This window comes from Anarhichas minor, unplaced genomic scaffold (genome assembly GCF_050575085.1).
Source record: "Anarhichas minor isolate MPS153535 unplaced genomic scaffold, ASM5057508v1 ptg000094l, whole genome shotgun sequence".
NCBI classification, from domain to species: domain Eukaryota; kingdom Metazoa; phylum Chordata; class Actinopteri; order Perciformes; family Anarhichadidae; genus Anarhichas; species Anarhichas minor.
This window is the reverse complement of record NW_027466540.1, coordinates 693,357-713,721: the sequence shown is the minus strand read 5'-3', so window position 1 is coordinate 713,721 and position 20,365 is coordinate 693,357. Positions and strand designations below refer to the sequence as shown.

The following is a 20,365-nucleotide window of genomic DNA, read 5'->3' as shown; positions in this document are numbered from 1 at the left end:
GGTATAATTCAATAATTAAACTGGCTTGAGGGAAGATTATATGCAAAAAAATACTCTTAAACTATCAACCGGGGTTAGACCCAAAGGTCAAATGTTCAGCTTCAGAGAACAGGGCTGTCCCTAACCCCTCTGCTCTCTGTTAGTCTGTCAACGTCCCGCCAGGGAACGAAGATTACTATCATCTTAAACGTGGACACACGGGAAAAATGGGGGGGGGGGTGCAGGACAGGTGGAGTGGAATGGAGGGAGCACAGAGGTTACTGCAGGGCAGCGGGGAGCCGCAGGCTCTGCAAAGACAGGAAGGAGTTCACGTTTGGCAAAACAGCAGAGAGCAGATGAGGCTCAGGTATCAGTCTGACATCATCTGACGGGAAAAGATCCGTCTCTATTGAAAGTTAACGAGGCCAAACATGAAGGAGAAGAGGAACCCAACACAACGAAGTCTGTGTTTTAAATCCGTTTCCTCGGTGGACTTTAAACCACCAGATTTGTCCTCCCGTGTTCAGGTTTAATGTACAGATGCCTCCATGTTGAGCAGCGAGAGAACACTTTGAAAGCTCTGGACCAACAATCCCTGAACAGCCAAAGATCATCACTGCACACAGACGTACAACAGAGAGGATGGAGCCCTCACCTTCCACCGAGAGCTGCACGGTGCTGACGGCGAGGCCGCGCTCGTCCAGGACTTTGTAGATTCCTTCGTCCGAGCTCTTCAGCTTCCTCATCGTCAGCTGCTCGTTGACCGGATGTCTCTGCAGACGCTCGCTGTCTTCGTCCTCCCTCATCCACAGGACCGACCACTCCGAGCTGTTCCTGTGGAGCGAAGGTCAGAAACCGTTTGACCAAAATCGTGACGTTTCCTCTAATCCTGCTGAAAGGTTTATACAGTCAACAGAAGGGACCAGAGCATCATAAGCTGGACTCATGCAGCTTTCTGTGTTCTCTGAAACGAGCAGTTTAATGTGTAAATGTGTAAATACGACCGTTTTAATATGACGTCAGATATGAACTAAACTAAACGGTCCACGACGAGCTCACATGGCGTAAACATCGGCAGTTCAATTACAAGATGAGATATTTGGAAAGTTCTCCGACGTCATTTCAACTTTTTTCCAGAACCCACATGATCCGGCCTCTATTTAGCGTTTCTTCTGTTTTGAAGGCAGACTTCATCGGGTGACTCATAACTTCACCAGCAGCCTGTAACCGTGTCGGTTTGATGCAAACAGTCATTTCGTAGGAGTTGTTTTTTGGGGGGAAAAGAACAATCAGAGTGGGCGACTTGAGGGCGGACGCGACGAGACGAGGATGAGAGAAGAGGAGGAGAGAATAGAAGAGGAGGAGAGAATAGATGAGTGTTCGTGATTGAAGGTTCGGCTCACCTGTCCTGGAAGACGACTCTCACAGAGTGACGGGTGTAGAGGTCCAGGACTAAGTCCTCACCTGGACCTCGAGACTGGAAGGATTTGTGGTCTGAGAGGGAAAAAGATCACAGACGTCAGATTTGTTAAAGTAGAGCTGGACGATAATTTAATATGATTATTTATCGTCTGTTAGTAGAATCGTACAAATCATGATTCTCAGTCACGTCGTCTAAATTGATAAAAACAAGCAAATATGAACCAAAATATCTCTTAAATATCTTGAAGTTCTTAATTCACACAACAGTATACAAAACAATGAGGTTATTATAAAATACATGATTAGGGTTTATTATAGAGTTAAATTATGATGAAGGGACACGAGATGAGATGGAAACAGAAGTAGAGTCGATAGAAACACGAGAGAAGAAAGAATAAATTATGAGAATTAACGACACGAGAAGAAAAAGAGAATAATTCAGATGATGAAACCAAAGAATAAGAGGAAAAGGAAACCTGTGCGAACAATAGAATATAAACTAAGAGAAGGATAGAAATACAACAAACAGAGTTGGAGACACTGACCGAACACGAACAGCTTGACGCTCTGGATGAAGACCTTGGTCTTCGTGGTCTTCGTGGCCGTCATCCCGTCCACCACCATGAAGCTCTCGTATCTCCCAGAGTCTCCGATCTGGACGTCGCTGATGATCAGAGAACAGTTCCCGGACCCCAGCTTCTCCTCGGGAACCTCCACCCGGCCCTCAAACTCCTCCGCCTCCCACTTGTCCTTCCCGTTCATCTCGAACACGGTGTCGGCCGGCGTCTCCCACTGGACGTGGCAGGCCGACGGGGTCAACTGGAGGCGCTGCTTCCAGCTGCAGGGAAGGACCACCTGGTTCCCCACCTTGGAGGTGACGGAGAGCAAGCGGGAGGACGAGGAAGAGGAGTCTGGAGGAGGAGAGACGGAGGAAACACCTTCTCAACCACAACTCGTCAAACGGATATTTCAAAATAAACTTCTGTTTTCACAGGAAAAAACTTGGTTCGTTTAAAGCAACAAATGTACTTGGTCAGGTTTAGGAAAGCTTGTAGTTTGGGTTCAAATAAGTACGTTTGTTCCGTAGTTTAAATTAGTGCGTAGTTTAAAAAAGTTCTTAAATTCACAGCGTTTGCTGTTTCAAGGTGTGAAAGCAGACACACGCTAACTAACCCACGGTAGCTTTAACATGCGTAACGTGAGTTCTGACTTAACTTTAGTACGTTATCAGTTCTCGGAGTGGGACGATATAAATATTTAGAAAAGTCTCTGCTCTTAGTTACAGAATGTGACTTTACAGAGTAAACATTTCCCCAAGAATTAAATATTCAGATCTAATAAAACCTGCTGATATCCAAGTCCTTCATACTGTGACGCTGACCTCGTGCAGTGCTTCCACCAGAGAGACATTCCCATCTCAGATTAATATTTAAGGTCCTAAAGGACAACTATTCTTTTCTTTCCTCTCCCCCATTAATCATCCCCCCCCCACACACACACACACACTCACACTCACTCACTCACTCACACACACACACACTCACACACACACACTCATCCGGTGACCCGTCGCAGCGGTCTGAACGGACCTGAAGTTCAGCGGTCGGATCACGAACAAAAATGTGATTTATCTTTTACAGTTGATCTTTTAATATCAGTTAAAAATGAATCAGAAACGGTGCGTCACAATAAAGCGTGCGGATGAGACGTCATTAGAGAATGTTTAAGTGGATGATATGAAACATCAACAGTCCGCTGCTGTGTGCATGACGTGGTACGATTGTTCTTGTTACTTGTGGCTTTGATTGAAAGATGCTGGAGTGAGAACTCAGCAGCTGTGTTGAGAGTAAACAACGGTTCATCTTCTGAGGACACAGAACTATAATTAAATCTCTTAAACGTCGGGTTTGAGAGACGCTGTGATTCATGTGTTCATCACGGAATGATACTCACCAACTAAACTGCCAACCAGGAAACAGTGTAGAGATATGAGAACCCTGAAAAACAAGATCACACAAACAGAACAAGTGAACATGTTGTTTAAGGAAACGGACAGAAGATCAAATCAACCACGTTCTCATCACAAGAGTTTTATTATATAAAAGACAATAAGAAAACATTCAGAATGATTGATTCAGAAAAACAAACGGACATTATTGAAATGTGAATCTTTATTCAGTGTGGGCGGAGTCACTCAGATCTTTCATAACTATTAAATATGTTTTCAATATAGAAACCTGTTTGGATAGGACTGAATATGTTTGTTAAAAACAGGATACAATATAAAACTATCATAAAATATGAAGCCATGAGACAGGGAGCATTGAGATGCTTATTCTTCATATATCTATTTAAATGTATTCATTTATATTCATATAGTCGAATGAAAGAAAGTATTTTGTTTATTTATTGTTATTTGTTCCTATTATTCTGTTGTTATTTGAAACCATGAAACAGTGAAGATTGATAAATCCTTATTCTATTTATTTAATTAATTTAATTTATTTATTTTATACTTTACATTGATAGTTTAGTTGTTGTGCTTTGTTGTTATTATTCTGTAATGAAACTTAAGAGTCAGTTTCACTTCTCACTAAGTTTCGTTTTCTTCCAAACGCAACGCGCCTCGCGCTCTTCTCTGCAGCGCGCGCTGACCTGCTGAAGTGAATCTGATTAAAATGACGCTCAATAAACCGCTGATGTTTTTATTCTGCACACGTTCTCCATCCTGTAGCCTGTCACTTTGTTCATATTCATATTTAATGAAACAACAGCTTGTTCTTCGTGAACATATGAGCAATAATTCATAAACATAAAATCATCAGATATGAAAATCCCTATAAAGGAAGCTTTTAGTTTTCAAAATAAAGTGTCGTGTTTCTCACCAGTGTCGCTTTGTGACGGTCTTCATGATGACTGCTGTTTGGAAATTTAGCTCAGTCCTCTTCTCTCTCTCCTCCACGTTGTCTGAAGTCTGTTGATATGCAGCGCTGAGGTCACTCTATCAGCTGAGCGACACTTCCGGTAAGAAAATAAAAGCACCTTTTTTTTTTTTGCTCTGTTAGAATCTGAGTGATACTGATATAAACAATATATAATAATAATAATCACAAACTTAGAACTAAAGCTCTGAGGCTTTTATTTCTTTTATGTTATTTTACTTATGATTTATTTTGGTTCAGTTAATGTTTTCATCAAGTGTTTTTGAAATGTTTTTTTATTTGTGTTAGTTTTAAATATTTGTGTAACCTCTTTTTCTTTTAAAGTACATAATATGATTATATCTCAATTAGCCTATAAGCCATAAAAAATGAAAAACTAACTTCTCATTAGTTCAGTCAAAGATACATAACGCTTTAACAGGCCGGCTAATTAATTAGATCAGCTGTTTTATATGTTATTTGAAATGTTTCTGTGTGGACTAAGTACATGTATGTTGTTTTATGACAGAATCAAAATATTTTAATAATTATTATCTTCTCGAACATCCCTTGATAGAAAAATCTATTTGTGATTTTTTTAAAGAAAATCGTTATTCTACGTTAATATGAATTCAGGGGTTGAAGACAATCATACATGAAGATAGATATTTAACTTGTTCACTATACTGTGATTGTTAAACCAACTGAAAATTTGTATAAATGAGAACGAGGAGCGGTTGTGCTTTTATTTTGAAGCTCTTCCCGGTCATATAACGTAAACAGATACTAATTGACGGATTTCTGCAGAAACGAAACGTAGCGGCTGCAGATTATTCACTGACTGAGTGAGAAGTGTTTGTTTAGTGGAAAATCTTCATCCTTCCTTTTTCTGCACACATTCAGATGTTGGTGGTCTCAACTGTCTACAGTCCTGCTGCTCAATAAAGTCCCCGCTCACTTCCTCCCACTGAACTCACTGTTCTCACTCTCATGAAACGATCAGTCCTCCTGCACCAAACCTGAGGATCTTAGTTCACTGAATGATGGCCGGTGTCACACGGATCCTCACTTTCATTTGTAAGTTATTGATTGTTTATGTTTAATGGCTGAGGGACGTTTGAGATGAGAGGAGGATTCATTTGGAAGTTATTGTTGTTGTTGTTGTTTCATATTATTTCTGGGTTGTTTATTTTGTGCACGCTCATGATACTCAGCTGATGAATCAGGTGGTTGTGGTGAAGTCACAGCTTCTCAACATGAAACTCAAAACTAAACTGAAAGAGCTGTGCAGGTCCGAGCATGACCTCTGGGGTTCATGCAGACTGGTGTTTTAGGGTCAGGTGGTCTCGAGCATTAAGAATAACTCTATAGAAATAGACCATCTTCTCTCTGATGGTCTCTTTACTGATGGAGGTCTGATAGAGGATCAGGACTAAACGGGGACTGGTTCAAAACCAGTTAACAGTTCTTTACTGTCACTTTAAAGAAAAAAATAAACAACGACATGGCGACGGCCGTAAACCAAGATGGCGACGGAGAAATCACCGAACTCGAGGCTTCAAAACATCAGACCACAAACCAATGAGTGACGTCTCCATCGTGCGTCTCCATCGTGCGTCTCCATAGTGTGTCTCCATAGTGTGTCTCCATAGTGCGTCTCCATCGTGCGTCTCCATCGTGCGTCTCCATCGTGCGTCTCCATAGTGCGTCTCCATCGTGCGTCTCCATCGTGCGTCTCCATAGTGCGTCTCCATCGTGCGTCTCCATCGTGCGTCTCCATCGTGCGTCTCCATAGTGTGTCTCCATCGTGCGTCTCCATAGTGCGTCTCCATCGTGCGTCTCCATCGTGCGTCTCCATAGTGTGTCTCCATCGTGCGTCTCCATAGTGTGTCTCCATAGTGCGTCTTCATCGTGCGTCTTCATCGTGCGTCTCCATCGTGCGTCTCCATCGTGCGTCTCCATAGTGTGTCTTCATCGTGCGTCTCCATCGTGTGTCTCCGTTGGTCTAAAATGTAATTGTATGTTGTTGCATTGAGATCTCCCTTCATTGAAACTAAGAGGCACAAACCAGACCAACGGGACACTTTGTACATGGACGCCATCTTAAATATTGTATATATTGTTCACTGTAAATATAAATGTCTGACGTCTCCCCTCACCTGTCCGCCCTCCTCAGGTGTTGCAGGATGTCACCTGTCCTCAGCCTCGCCCGTCCTCCGCTCGGCCCTGGTGGTCCCGGCGGGGGGGAACGTCTCGCTCACCTGCAACCTGACGTCCAGCTCGGAGGTCACCTGGTACCTTCTGCGCTCGGATCAGCTGCTGCCCCTGCTGACGGTTGCACCGACTAAGCTGAACGATGTTACGATCAACTTTCACACGGCGGACGACCGTCGCTTCAACAACAGGGGCGACCCGGAGCGAGGCCCGGTTCGCCTGGAGATCCAGCAGGTGGAGGAGAAGGACGCCGGGCTGTACTTCTGCACCGGCCGCTGTGAAGGAGCTGTGTGTGTTAACAGAGGATTTCATCTGGCTGTTGATGGTAAGAAGGAGTTTTATTTAAATACTGTTTATGTGTGTTCTAATTGTCGGGTGTATTCAGACTGAGGTGAAAATAGTAGAACAAATACTTCACAAGGTTCGTTCCAGATAAAACATTGTGCTTGAAAACAGTAGAAAGAGTCTTTAAAGTTGTATTCTTTGAGTATAACAAATGTATTTTTAAGTCAAATACAGATTATTCAGGATTAATGGGAGCGGGAAAGAACCTTGGATACCTTTCAAGAGCTGATATTTTACTTTGTATATTCAAGATTCAACTGTCGTGGGGAACATAAACTCTAAACTCTAAACGGGTCGGACATGACGTCTCAGCTCGCTGTCAAATAAAAGGTTTTAGCCCAAAACCCTATCGGCAGAATAATGAGACCAAACAGATTAATCGGTCGACCTCTACATACTCCTCCTCAGGGGAACATGAATGTGTGAACCAAATGTCATAACAATGCATCCGATAGTTGTCGACATATTTTATCATAAGTCAAAAAATGTCAACCTCGTGGTGGCGTTGAGAGGAAAAGTTTGAGGATCACCAATCCAGAAGGATTCATCCTCTGGGGATCACGAAAAGACTGAACCAAATATCATGGCAATCCTTCTCGTAGTCATCGAACTGTTTCAGTCTCAACCAAAGTGATGGATTGGACAACCTTGTCGTCCATTTTTCAGTTTTTCCTGATTAACAAAAAGAGATGGTTTTAAAGAGACAGTGTGCAGGATTTGGTGTCATCTAGTGGTGAAGCTGCAGACTGCAACCGATGGAATACCTCTCTGCTCTGTCCTCCCGTTCCAAGGCTGTGGTAACCTGAGTCTAACAAGGGTACCAGAGAACTACGGTGGCCTTGAGGTAGCATAAAAACCTGAAAGTCTCTTTTTAAAACCACTGTTTGGTTTGTCCGTTCTGTTCTACTGTAGAAACACGGCAGTGCAACACGGCGGACTCCGCCTCCTGCTCATATATAGATATGAAGGGCTCACTCTGACCTAAAGAAAACGCAACAATTCTTAGTTTCAGGTGATTATACGCAAATGAAAAGATACTTATTAACAATATATTCAATTTCTGCTGATAGAGCCCCTAAATGCGGCACACTGGCCCTTTAAATAAAGCCATAGTTATGATATCAGTTAGAATCAAACATACCTGCTCTGAAAAAACAGGGAACAAGGTCTTGAACTTATTGAATGATTTTCCTCCTAAATTTCCCTTTTAAATGTTAAAAAGTCTCCATTGTATACGTGATATATTGAATATATTGTGTAGCAGCTGCAGTCAACTCTTCACTGGAACTAATGAATCATGTTTCTGCACCAAAACATATAGAATTGAAAATGAAATGAAACAGGGAAACTTTCCAGATGTCTGGTTCGTCCTTCTACACATTTCCCCAGAACCTATTTGGTATCTTTGGAAGAACCTCCACTATAATCTGAAATACTTCAACATAACATTTGAAAAGATGGACGCAGTTAAAATGAACCATTGTGACAAAATCATCCCTTTTGTGTTAACTTCAAAAAACACAAAGAAACTCTTTAACTCATTAATTCACAGAAAAACTGATGATAGACTTGAAAAAGTAACAAGTTGAAGACTGATGAAAGGCGGCTGTGGCTCTCAGCTGAATTGAAGGTTATGAGCACATTTCTGTGGAAAGCAGACGTTTCAGTGGTGAAGGTTTCTTCTAGTCTGATGGCAACCACGACCGGTGGTTTTGGGTTTGCAGGAAACATGTTTTTTTGTTTAGTCAGCAGTGGTTAGCTTGGTGTTGACGTTGCTTTATAAGCGGGCAGCACTCTCATCCTGCCTTCACTGGGTGTCGAGAATAGTTTTTATTGATCACGTTAATAACCAAAAAAGAGTCACATCCCCCAATTATATTTACAAAATATGAAGCGAGATCCTGCTGGTTGTGAGTTTCATGTTCAGTTTGGGCACGGCAGCCGTGACTTTCACTCTGCTTTTGTATTTCGACATGTTTCACACAATGTGTGGAAGGTTTCAGCTGCATGAAAACAGCCTTTAGCTTCATGCAAAATGTTTCGTTTGGTGTTTCTCCAGATTAAATTCAGATTTTATATTTCCCTGTGGTTCACATGCAAATGACTAGAAAAGTGTGCAGATCTCCGCGAGGTGTGTCGGCAACAACCACGGCTGTATTGTGTGACTGAATGGATACAACCCACGATTGGCCAACCTCTGGAAACCACCGGGCTGTGAGGTGTTGTAAAACACACTTCAGCAGCGATGCATGCAGGCAATCTTACATTTCTTGCCGAAAACACAACTAAACTCACCAAGCTGTGTGCCCGTGGAGCAGGTGCTGAGTTCTGTTAGCTGTTTGCCAAACACACCGTCCAAAACACAACAAGTAAGCAAACTGTTCACTCCTCTACTGTGTCTCTGGCAGCAGAGAAGCAGATTGGGGGTCGGAGAAGCACTCAGGGGCCACGAGTGATAACACAGCTATCGGCCAGGGGCCGGATAAGAGTAGTGAGTGAGGACTCAGCAGGCAGTCAATGACGGTATAAAACACCGCTACCTCGAGACGTCCTTGAGCGTGCAGACGTAACAGAAATATCTGCTGCAGCAGATCGAGAGATTAGCCGTGGACAGACACAGAGGTGCACACTCACTCACTCACGGACGCAAGCACACAAGATGAACGCAGTACTGAGATCATGTAAGAAGCTTTGTTTTTTTCAAACTGCAGCTCTAACAGTAGTCGACACAAACAGTTCAGAGATATTAATAATGGGAGTTCTAACGGAGCCGATCAATAGAACTCCATCGATTCTCTTTTATCTGCTCCGGTGGTTTGTTGTTGTTTCCAGGAGTCGACGGGGAATCGTCCAGGCAGCCATGTTGGAGTCTGGGGATCTGTGTTCTTCCTGCTCTGCTCGTCCTCTGCCTCGTCTTCATCGTTGGACTCTGCCTGCGCTCAGGTGTGTGTGTGTGTGTGTGTGTGTGTGTGTGTGTGTGTGTGTCCTTTACATCTATCTTTGTGAGGACATTGATAGAGAGGACATGTCTGGAAAGGGAGGACAGTGTCCCCACCCAGTGGTGGAAAGTACTCACTACATGGACCCAAGACCAATTTTGAGGTACTTGTAGTTAACTTGAATATATATAAAAAACAATATACATTTACTTATATTATAGTTTTTACTCTATTACATTTATGTGAGATCTCGTTACCAGTTACTTTAATTATTAAAGGTTAAGCTACATCGCAGTATATAAAGTAGTTACATTTAACCAGCTGCAACATTAAAGTGGTACTTTGAGTGAGTACTTTTACTACTTTGTACATTTAGATGTGAAGAGATCTGCAAAAATAAACTGTGAAGATTACAACAAAGTGTATATTTCATAGTTTTAGTGTATAGTTTACAATTGTTATGCATACTTTTAAAAGTATCTCATGACATCATGATGTATCACCTTGTTAAAAACTAGAATATTACATTAAAAGTACCCTCACACCAGGATCTTTGCACGTTATTTTATTACATTTAAAGTCGAACCATCAGACATACAAGGAAGAAGTGCATCCTTCAAAGTAGGGAATTGTAGTCACATTGGATGTTTGGACTACAAAAACGGAAAATGAAGGATACACATACAGCGTATGAGAGAAACAAACACGTTCTAACTAAAATAAACTTGCAATGATGCCACAAAAAACATCAGACGAGTGCCGTCGTACTTCACAGCAACATCAGCAAACATCTGTGCAGCTTCACGGTCGACGATCAACTCACTTAAATTATTAGTTCAAATGATCTTCACAGTAAAACTAATTAAATGTCACTACTTTGTCAAAAGTTTGCTCATCATCCATAACTATCTGTTTCCTTAAAGAAATAAAGATCTTAGAAACTCACCACTAGATGGCAGCATAAACTCCTCCCACGGTCTCTTCTTGCATTCGAACACATCATGAAGAAACTGCTGCTTAGATTTAAGTTAAACGTTTACAGAAGAAACGGTTCTCCAGCAGCTAAACCCACCGGCTGTAACCCGGCTGTGTGTAAATACAGTTAAATTGATTTCTACAGAGCTTGTTTGAACATGAAACTCAGAATAAGGCAGCTTGAGGTACACAGTTGGTGATGTAAGGTTGGATTTGAGAGGAAGCATTATTCTGGATAAGAAGTAAGAAAAGACTGAGCTTGGTTTTCTCTTAACGCACCGCCCAACGAGCAGACAGGAAGTGAGACTTGATTCACTTCTAAAGACCTCTTCAGCAGCATTTACTTTTATTTTTGTGATTTTTTTTTTGTTGTTAATAATCAAGAACACGAAAGGTTGAAAATATAATTTCCTGATCACGCTGAAGAGGAGGTTCGATCAGCTTCCTCACGCCTCCTTCAGCAGGAGGCCGTACGGGCGGATGGACTCCTGCACGATGGCCCTCGTCTGGATGTCGTTGTGTCCTTTCGGGACGTAGACCAACCAGACGCCCTCCCTCTGGCAGTCCTTCCTATTCTCCGGGTTGATGCGGTTCTGGAGGACCACTTTGTACGTCTTCCCGTCCACTTTGGACTTGAACTTCTTGCAGTACTTCTCCGCCATCGCCACGTCCGGCGTGGAGTACACCCCACTGCCCCTCGTCTCCCCGGTGACCAGGGAGGCGGCGGCGACGTCCAGAAACGTCGGCTCGTCGTCGGTGCTCCCGTCGTGGGTCAGGATGATGCCGAGGGAGCCGTCCATGTTCTGCCCGTGGTAGGAGACGGGCCAGGCGTCCTTCCCCGTCCCGAGCCAGGTGTCCCCGCCGTCGTACCGCTGCGTGACCCGCAGGGCGACCCGGTTCCACCCGCAGGGACGGACGTACCGCTCGTTGCCGCGCAGGAACGTTTTGTCGCCGTCCTGGAGGACGACGAGCAGGGGTCAACGGGGTCAGAGGAACATGCTAACAGGCTAACATGCTAACATGCTAATCACAGTATTGAACTAAAAGTAAAAAGAAACCGTTTGTGATTTGGAACAAAGTGTCACTCCCTTATTCACTCCCTCCCTCACTCATTGACACTCTCCCTTCCTTACTCACCCACTCACCTCATTACCCCCTTCCTCACTCACTTCCTCCCTCACCCAATTACTTCCTACACCGCTGACTCTCTCCCTTGTTCGCTACCTTACTCCTTCACCAACTTCCTTCCTCCCACCTTTAGCCACTCCCTCCCTCCCTCCCCCACTCACCTTCTTCCCTCCCTCACCCCTCACTCTCTCACTCACTCCTTCACCAACTTCCTTCCTCCCTCCTCCGGCCCCTCCCTTCCTCCCTCACCCACTCACCTTCTTTCACCCTCTCTCTGTCCCTCCCTCACCCCTCACTCCCTCCCTTGTTCACTCCTTCACCAACCTCCTTCCTCCCTCCCTCAATCACTAACTCACCCTCTCACTCCCTCGCTCACTCATTCTCTCCCCCTCACTTACTCACTCACTCACTAACTCCCCCCCTTCCTCCCTACCTCACTTCCTCCCTCGCTCACTCATTCTCTCCCCCTCACTTCCTCACTCACTCCCTCCTTCCTTCACTCCTTCACTTCCTACCTCCTCTCTCCCTCATTAACATTCCAGCATCACATTTCACATTCTTCTCCACCAAAATAGAAACACGTGATCACTAAAGCTGCGTAACTCGATGGTGTTATTGATCTTAAACCACATGATTCATATTCTACACGTTAGTAGCAGATTAACGTGTAGTCACCGTGACGTCACCGTGACGTCAGGTGACCGCCTCACCTTCACGTTGGTGAAGTCGTAGTCGTACTGCGGATGGAAGAAGTCCTCCGGGTTGATCCGCATCTTGGTCCTGTGGCTCTCCTCGGGCCCGGCGGTGGAGGGGCCTTCGGTCAGCGCCGCCGGAGAGCTGTACAGGTCCTGCTCGTCCAAGTCCCGCAGGGACAAAGTCCCCAAACTCGGGTACTCCAGCTCCTGGAAGCCCTGCTGCTTGTAGAACTCCTTCAGGGCCACGACGGTGACGAAGTCCTGCGGGGAGAGCTGCGAGGCTGCGCCGGTGGGCTCGACGTTACAGCCGGAGAGAGCCGACAGGGCCTCCAGACACAGCCGCGTGTCCGGCATGCTGCCGCCGGGAACACGAGCCTTACTTTCCCTTGAATAGAGTTAAATGTAAAACACGGTTTGAGCTGCTGATGTCCTCGAGCAAAGAGCTGGACGCGTTCTTCTGTCGCTGCTTCGACACAAACAACTCGCTCTGGAGCCACTTTCTAAACTTTCACTTTCACTTACTGACTGACTCACAGCACCGGGGCCGGGCTTCTGTGTTCAATCGTTAAATCAACGTTTGACTCGACAAGAAGCTCAGAATTATTAATATTTATATCAAATAACCTTTGATTGCTGGATTCAGAGTCAGTGAATTAAGCCCAGTCCTGTTCAATCCGGATTAAAACAGTGATCAGCTGTTTGATTAAACCTCTCTTGTTTTCAGGTAAAGCAGCTGTTTGCTGCTGTGATGCAGACACCAGTCAGAGGGTCACAGAGGTCAGTATGAGCACCACGTAATGAATAACATACTGTATTCATAATAACAATAATTATATTCTGCACTGATTTATCTATCATGTCATGCAGGTAAACAGTTAAAAATAGTTAAATGTTTTATTCTCCTTTTTCTTTTCTCCTGTTGTGTTTCTTCCCTTATTCTTCCTTCCTTATTTGTTCCCTTATTCTTTACTCCTTCCTTCCTTCAGCTGCACTTAAAAGCACACAAAAATGTCCAAACTATTAATATGAAGTTTGCACTCCATAGCAAAACTAAACCTATTTGTTTTACTGTTCGCTGTTGGCTAAAAGTCTGACGTGTACTTTTATCGTGGTACTTTCTATACGTCTAATGTATGGGTTTCTTTGATGAGGGACAGTGCACACTAATAACACATTGCTGTCATCTGTAGTCCCAAGAGGCAGATGTTACAAAGTAACAGTACTAACTGTATGTTTGTAGTTCTCTGATGGATAATATAAGATAAATAGATGAAGTATTAATATTAACGGATGTTAATAATGTGAATTTGTGGAGGTTAATTCCGTTTCCTGTCTCTGCAGGAAGAGTCTTTGCAGTATTCCAGTCTGAAGCACGCAGGCAAGCCCCGCCCCTCCGGCCGAGGAGGGACAGGATTGGTCGAAGACGACGTGACGTACTCGGCAGTGATGAGCCGCAAGAACCCAAACGCGTCACGTGACCGCAGATAGAGCGGCGCTGTGTTCTTAACAGCAGAGAAACGACCATGAATGTAATTCATTAGATATTTTATTAAGCTATTTTTTTCTACAATTAAGTTTCTGCTCTTTAAACAAGTCACTAATTACTTTTTAATTCAAGTTTCTATAAATGATCTCTTTAACGGCTGACGTCCTCAATATGCTGGAGAAACAATCTCTATTTCACAACTACGGTACTTTAAGCTATATTTCTTTCCTTCATATTGAAACTCAATCGACTGTGAAGTGACGCTCTACTTCGCTTTCACTTGTAGAGCGACTGATCTGTTGCTTCCTGACAATCATTTACGTACAAAAACCACCACGAGGAATGTGACGGAAACGCAGTTACTGCCAGATATACGCACATAATGATGGGAAGTTTACTTGTACGTGAGAAATAAACGTGATGAGAAAACTCTCAAACGTCTTTAAGTATTTATTGAACACTTAGAACAGTTCAGCTGAATGGATCGAGCTCTCTGTCCACGGAGGGCTCGGAGGTCTAACCACGAGGAGAGGGTTCAGAGTATATCTGCACATTCTAAATGAAACAGCCTCTCGTGGTTTCACATGCGACATTCTGATCAGACGACCGGACGCAGCAGAGCTCGCTTCTGTTTGGCCGGTCTGGTGACCACAGAGGAGTAGATGACGTGGTGTCGGTCCTGGTCCGGCGGAGTCCTGCCGGGTCTCTCCCTCCAGTTCTGTCGGCCCAGAGAGGCGTAATGGATCGTCTCCTCCGGCGGAGTCGGACTCTCGTAAACCTCTCGCTCTGCTGAGACACAGGTGTGTCAGGTGAAAACACACCTGAGGATCAATGAAAGGAGCGGTACTGAAGGTGTGACGGTGTTACCGGTTGGTGTGTTGGACGTGGTCCACGGCTGCAGCTCGGTGTCTTCACGCCTCTGTGCTGGAGAGAAACAGAAGAGAGCTGAAGCTTCTCAAAACAGTTTCTATTCTAAACGTCAAATTTAGTAAAATAGGAGGAGAAACCTGAGGGAGGGGTTGAGGAAACTCTAATTAAACTTAAATCAGGAAGATACGACATCTAAACATCGAAGACATGTTTCCTAATTTCAGAACATGAATAAATTAAACTATTAAATTAAACAAAATTGGAGTTAAGAAACAAAGAAAGCAGAAGAAAATGAAAAGAAGACTTTTCAGACTTTTTGTATTTGAGCTCAGTTTGCTCTCATTTCTCCTGATCATCCCTGAGACGTTCATCCTGAGTGGAGTCCACCTGTGGTCAAGGGGAGGTCAGGTGATTGGACATGATTTGGGAAAGCACACACCTGATGACAACAAAGCTGTGAGGTGGAAGGAAGTGCCTGCGGAGTTCAGAGACAGACCCTGGTGCTGGTCTTCACCAACAAAGGTTCATTTTTAAAGCAGATTAAATCATGGTTTCACTTCAAGTTGCACCAAACTTGAAAACTGTAGGACTGGACTTGTCAGGGTCGAGGTCTAGTCAGAGTCAAGAACTGGTTAGGGTCGAGGACTGTAATGGTCATGGTTGAGGTCCAGTCTGGTCAGATTCGAGGTCTGGACTCGTCAGGATTGAGGACTGGTCAGGGTTTAGGGAAAGCTGAACTTGTAGATCCAGTGATGATGAATTAAACCACGTATAATGTCTCTGTGTCTATCAGATACCTGCACATCTGTATTTCTCGTTCCTTCTGCACTTCAAGCTGGTCAGTAAAACACAGACGGCGGCCAGAAGGAAGATCATCAACGCCAAGCCGACCACAGCAACCACCAGCAAGGCTGAGAGACCACAGACAAGTAAACACTCATGAAAGACCACAGACAAGTAAACACTCATTAAAGACCACAGACAAGTAAACACTCATTAAAGACCACAGACAAGTAAACACTCATGAAAGACCACAGACAAGTAAACACTCATTAAAGACCACAGACAAGTAAACACTCATTAAAGACCACAGACAAGTAAACACTCATGAAAGACCACAGACAAGTAAACACTCATTAAAGACCACAGACACAACATCTGTAAGTAAACACTCATTAAACGAGTCCACAGACACATCTGTAAGTAAACCTTCAGTGAGAGGTGAAGGTGTTCGGAGGTGCTGACTCACCGTTCTCTGGTCTCTTCTTCTCCGTCTTCTTTACGTCATCCTCATCTGATGAACAGAAACACACAAATCCAGACTAACGTCATTCACTATTAATAGTTTATTTCCTAAATGTTTCACTGAGATTTTAGGGACAAGAGAAGTTATAGATACGAAATCAAAACCAATTCTGTCAACATAATGGCTGGTATGGATGTATAAATAAATAAGCACTTAGCAGCTTCCTACCTGTCACCATAACAGCAGCTGTTCCAGTTGTGCGCTGGATGCTGGTCGGCTCTGGCTGCCCTGAATAATCCAGAAACATCTATTTATTTTAATATGTGTCACCACTTGGAGGAGCCAAACTGCAGTAAGAAATATGACCATAAATACTCGTCAAACAGGTAATGAAAGCCTGGTACCCTCTGCAGCTGAGGTACATGAAGTGTTTACAGTATAACTAAACACACTGAGCTTTTGCTTGTATTTCTGTTTCACAATAGACTCATTATATTCCAGCTGAACGAGCCACCTGTCAGGACGGTGAGTGTTCCCTGCAGCTCTCCGTTGCACAGATACTCTCCGGCGTCCTCCGGCTGCAGGTCCTGGATCTGCAGGGCGTCGTTCCCGAGGCTGAGCCGGCTCCTCTCCGGTTTCACCGTACCGTTTCTGAACCGGGTGAGGACGGCCTCCCACCGCCCTCCTTCCCTCCGGTGGGACCACTTCTTCTTGGGTTTGGAGGAGCGGCTGCAGGGGAGCAGCAGCGTCCGGCCTGCAGACACCATGAAGTCATGGCCTGAGGGGGCAGAGACGCAGAGGAATTATGGGTAATTGTCTTTGACATGGATTGTCCTCTCCAGTTTAGAGTGCTGCTGGAATGAGTCCTAAAACCTGTGCATGAGTCAGCATTTTAGCACCATATTGGTGGATCAAATGCAGCCCAAACATGGACGCCAAATTTGGAGTGACAACCTTGTGATTATAAGCAGCTTCAGTTAGCCGCACGAAGGCCAGATGTGTGCAGCGTCAGCATCTGGAACAAGAAACACTGTGGTGACGTCAGAGTTCAGCCTCTGTTGGTGCCACTCTGGCTGCCGGCGTGGTGACTAGTTCCTGAGAACTCAAAACACCTTTCACTTCCCTTTTGAAGCAGTTTGATTTTACTGCTCTACATACTCAATCTTACACTCAAGCTAACGCTCTAGCAGCAGTAGCATCGGTCATAAATATGTGTTTAGTCAGTATTTTACGTTTGAAAGGGCCATAAGAAAAGCTAAACACTACTGTGAGTGAAGTTTGGGTCTCATTCAGACCGTGGGAACTTTAAGTATTAAACTTTCTAATCCCGTCCCTCCTCTTGTTACGTCCTCAACATCCTCTACGCAGAAAAACAAAATAACTGTAGCGTGTAAAACATTTCACAACATCTTTCACACGACATCAGATTGATTTACTTCCCTCCAGACGAACTGTGGTTTTTTCTGACGACGTCTATAAGAACTGTGAAACCTGATGCACATAGCTGACTCATCACGCTGGATATTCTGACACCTTTGTTTGAATCAATGTGAAATCAAACTATGTTGCACTTGTGTTCACACTGAACAGCTCCACAAACATGGAGCTTTGAGGCTGAATACTATATATACTGATATTTGATAAGCTTATAATCAATTTTACTTTAACACATTAAAACCAAACCAAGAGGTTTTTCTTTTGCATTAAATCTGGTTATATTTATGCATTTTTTTTAGATGTTTATTAAGAGTCCATATTAAGTTAAGTGGTTCCCAACCCCACGATTCTTTGTACGGCAATTTCTTGTTACTTATCAGCCAGCTGACACAAATACAAATATAATTGTTCTCTACGATAGATTAAATACTGTGTAAGTCGTCCTGGAGGAATCCCTCTGAAACTGATGATCTGAGCTCAACGCTTCGCTTCTATTTAAAGTTACTACAATAAACTTTCATGTTGTGTTGGTTCTGTCGCCCCCTGTGGACTAAAGTGGTAGTGTCTCTGAGCACCAGACTCGCTTTAGAAAACCTCTCATTTTACAGCAGCAGGGTCTGACAGTCTGCCCCTCTCAGTCCTGGTTCTGGTTCTCCCGTGCCTCCCTTCCCTCCAGCGGGTCCAGCAATACGTCCTGGGTCCGGAGGAGGAGGAGGAGGAGGAGGAGGAGTTTCTGGTGAACCTGCATGATTTCATCTAGTTTCACCAGAATCCGACCCGGTGGCTCCGATGACGAGCATCAAGAATAACTCTATAGAAATAGACCATCTTCTCTCTGATGGTCTCTTTTCTGATGGAGGTCTGATAGAGGATCAGGACTAAACGGGGACTGGTTCATAGAGAGGATGAGGGTTAAACTGTTTCATAATCAGTTAAAAGTTTAAAGACACACTCCTAAATAAGTCCCCCCTTTGTTCCCATAATGCACCTCTCCTAGCTCCGCCTCCAGCGTACCTGTTAGCACCTGCAGCTCGGCCACCAGCTGCTGGTTGCAGCGGAACGTCCCGCCGTCAGAGTCGTCGAGCCGCTGGAGGCAGAGGCTGCCGTCGGACAGCAGGCGGTAGCGTTGGCTGTCCTCGTTGGTCTCGTAGCTGCCCTGTCGGCTCACCAGGACCTTCTGGTCCCGTTGAGTCCAGATCACTACGGAGCTGTCGGAGCCGCCACACGGGAGGCAGATGTGGTGGTCCTCTGGGACTGAAAACCGGATCACTGCTGGAGGACAGAAACTCCCTGAGACCTGAACTGGTCTGTTACGTTTAAGACATCTTCATGTTATAAGACATGATCAAACACATGACTGCATGTCCTCTGCATCACTCACATCCTGCTGATGCTTTTAGCCTTGTTTCCTGTTTTATCTCATGGAAACATGCTCCACTCATGTCGTCCTCAAATAACAACCCAGGAACACAACTGTCACACAGAATGATAGTGACTGCAAGTGGGATTGTTGTTCATGAGAAAATGAACATTAATAATGTGCACAAATGTTTTTATGAAAGAATTAAAAGTTTTAATTACAATAAAACTGTGTGGGGAAAAGATGTGAGGGCTTAATTTAATAACAATACATTTTAAATGCAGTCACAGAAAAAAGTTGCTATTAAACTTTAGTTCATATTAACGTCTTTATAGGTTAAAGACTGTTTATGCTATTTTATGAATGTAGGAATTAAGGGTTGAAAGATTCTCTGTTTGGTTGGTTGAGGTTTCTCCTCACTGGTTTATTGTAAATAAAGGTTCACTGTAAGGCAATGAAGTTTATACTATTTTATTTCCCCAAATTCACATCAAACGTTCCCCCTTTTTGTTTTGAACGTTACAAAAGCTATTCTTCCTTCTGTTGAGTCAGATTCACTTTTGGTGTTTTATTTCAACAAACTCATTTTAAGTTTAAACTAAAATATATACGTTCTTCTGAAGTATTTAATCTGTAATATTTGAGTTGTCTTTTATTTTGAGATGACATATTTCCATGAGATACTCAATAAAACAATAATATAAAATACGTCTTTAACGAGTTAGGATTGTGCAATGTAACATGAATCTAAAGCGAATACAGACGTTGATATTAAAATGTAATCTTACTCGTACCTGTGGAGATTCCTCTGCAGCAGCTCAGAACCGTGTGCAGGAACCAAACCCGGCAGAAGAAGATGAAGCTGAACATCTTCAGATGGAAAACATCAAACTGCTGCTGATCAAAGTTTGAAGCTTCTGTGTGTGAGAGACACTCTTCCTCCTGTTCCTCCTCTTCCTCCTGTTCCTCCTCTTCCTCTTGTTCGTCTTGTTCCTCATCTTCCTCGTTACAGTGAAGGATCTGAACGTCATCGTTCTGGAAAATGGAGGTTTTTTATTCACAGCATGTCGCTGCTGCCTCCAATAATGACTTCATGGAACTGGAGAAGCAATATGTCACCTACGACTAAATTCTGGAAAAATCTAAATAATTCAGAATCTAAATTTACAACAATCTCAAATGGACAATGGTGCTTAATATTCTGTAACATTTTATGGATCAATTAATTACTGGAGACAACAATCAGCAGATTAGTCAGTATTATAATAATAAAATAAATTCTATAATGTATAAAATACTATTAAATAGCATCCAAGTCAACGTAAAGAATGATAAAAGTCACCTTCAT

General features: G+C 43.7%; 4 protein-coding genes across 5 annotated transcripts in view; 1 reads left to right on the top strand and 3 right to left on the bottom strand.

Annotated features, from left to right (window-relative positions):
• Nucleotides 1-4,396, bottom strand: part of igldcp (Ig-like domain-containing protein) — a 6,723-nt gene extending 2,327 nt beyond the window's left edge. For both annotated transcript variants that reach the window (XM_076082362.1, XM_076082360.1), the window contains exons 1-5: nucleotides 4,287-4,396; nucleotides 3,355-3,398; nucleotides 1,947-2,312; nucleotides 1,383-1,473; nucleotides 635-813 (exon numbers count right to left, since the gene is read on the bottom strand). In XM_076082362.1, coding sequence (XP_075938477.1) covers nucleotides 635-813; nucleotides 1,383-1,473; nucleotides 1,947-2,312; nucleotides 3,355-3,398; nucleotides 4,287-4,312 — 706 coding nt within the window. In that variant the 5' untranslated portion in view covers nucleotides 4,313-4,396. The remainder of the gene's footprint in view (nucleotides 1-634; nucleotides 814-1,382; nucleotides 1,474-1,946; nucleotides 2,313-3,354; nucleotides 3,399-4,286) is intronic.
• Nucleotides 3,647-14,541, top strand: LOC142939152 (uncharacterized). Its single transcript, XM_076082363.1, has 6 exons — nucleotides 3,647-4,425; nucleotides 5,226-5,399; nucleotides 6,499-6,861; nucleotides 9,714-9,824; nucleotides 13,343-13,395; nucleotides 13,960-14,541. The coding sequence occupies exons 2-6, from the start codon at nucleotides 5,363-5,365 to the stop codon at nucleotides 14,104-14,106; spliced, it is 711 nt and encodes a 236-aa protein (XP_075938478.1). The 5' UTR covers nucleotides 3,647-4,425; nucleotides 5,226-5,362; the 3' UTR covers nucleotides 14,107-14,541.
• LOC142939149 (uncharacterized) lies at nucleotides 10,370-13,134 on the bottom strand. The gene is made up of 2 exons (XM_076082359.1): nucleotides 12,634-13,134; nucleotides 10,370-11,751 (listed from the first exon to the last, which is right to left on the bottom strand). The coding sequence occupies exons 1-2, from the start codon at nucleotides 12,970-12,972 to the stop codon at nucleotides 11,242-11,244; spliced, it is 849 nt and encodes a 282-aa protein (XP_075938474.1). The 5' UTR covers nucleotides 12,973-13,134; the 3' UTR covers nucleotides 10,370-11,241.
• LOC142939169 (uncharacterized) lies at nucleotides 14,540-20,365 on the bottom strand. Its single transcript, XM_076082389.1, has 9 exons — nucleotides 20,360-20,365; nucleotides 19,812-20,052; nucleotides 18,672-18,929; nucleotides 16,735-16,998; nucleotides 16,449-16,508; nucleotides 16,224-16,268; nucleotides 15,772-15,885; nucleotides 14,972-15,028; nucleotides 14,540-14,893 (listed from the first exon to the last, which is right to left on the bottom strand). The coding sequence occupies exons 1-9, from the start codon at nucleotides 20,363-20,365 to the stop codon at nucleotides 14,703-14,705; spliced, it is 1,236 nt and encodes a 411-aa protein (XP_075938504.1). The 3' UTR covers nucleotides 14,540-14,702.

What these genes read in the sequence shown, in the direction of transcription:
- LOC142939169 (XM_076082389.1), bottom strand. An exon ending in AACACTCACCGTCCTGACAG is followed by an intron (nt 16,509 to 16,734) that starts GTGGCTCGTTCA and finishes TGGATTATTCAG; the next exon opens with GGCAGCCAGAGCCGACCAGC. An exon ending in AGCTGCTGTTATGGTGACAG is followed by an intron (nt 16,269 to 16,448) that starts GTAGGAAGCTGC and finishes TCTGTTCATCAG; the next exon opens with ATGAGGATGACGTAAAGAAG.
- LOC142939149 (XM_076082359.1), bottom strand. Translation starts at nt 12,972, where the DNA reads ATGCCGGACACGCGGCTGTGTCTGGAGGCCCTGTCGGCTCTCTCCGGC. An exon ending in ACGACTTCACCAACGTGAAG is followed by an intron (nt 11,752 to 12,633) that starts GTGAGGCGGTCA and finishes GTCGTCCTCCAG; the next exon opens with GACGGCGACAAAACGTTCCT.
- LOC142939152 (XM_076082363.1), top strand. Translation starts at nt 5,363, where the DNA reads ATGATGGCCGGTGTCACACGGATCCTCACTTTCATTT. An exon ending in ATTTCATCTGGCTGTTGATG is followed by an intron (nt 6,862 to 9,713) that starts GTAAGAAGGAGT and finishes TGTTGTTTCCAG; the next exon opens with GAGTCGACGGGGAATCGTCC. An exon ending in TGGACTCTGCCTGCGCTCAG is followed by an intron (nt 9,825 to 13,342) that starts GTGTGTGTGTGT and finishes TCTTGTTTTCAG; the next exon opens with GTAAAGCAGCTGTTTGCTGC.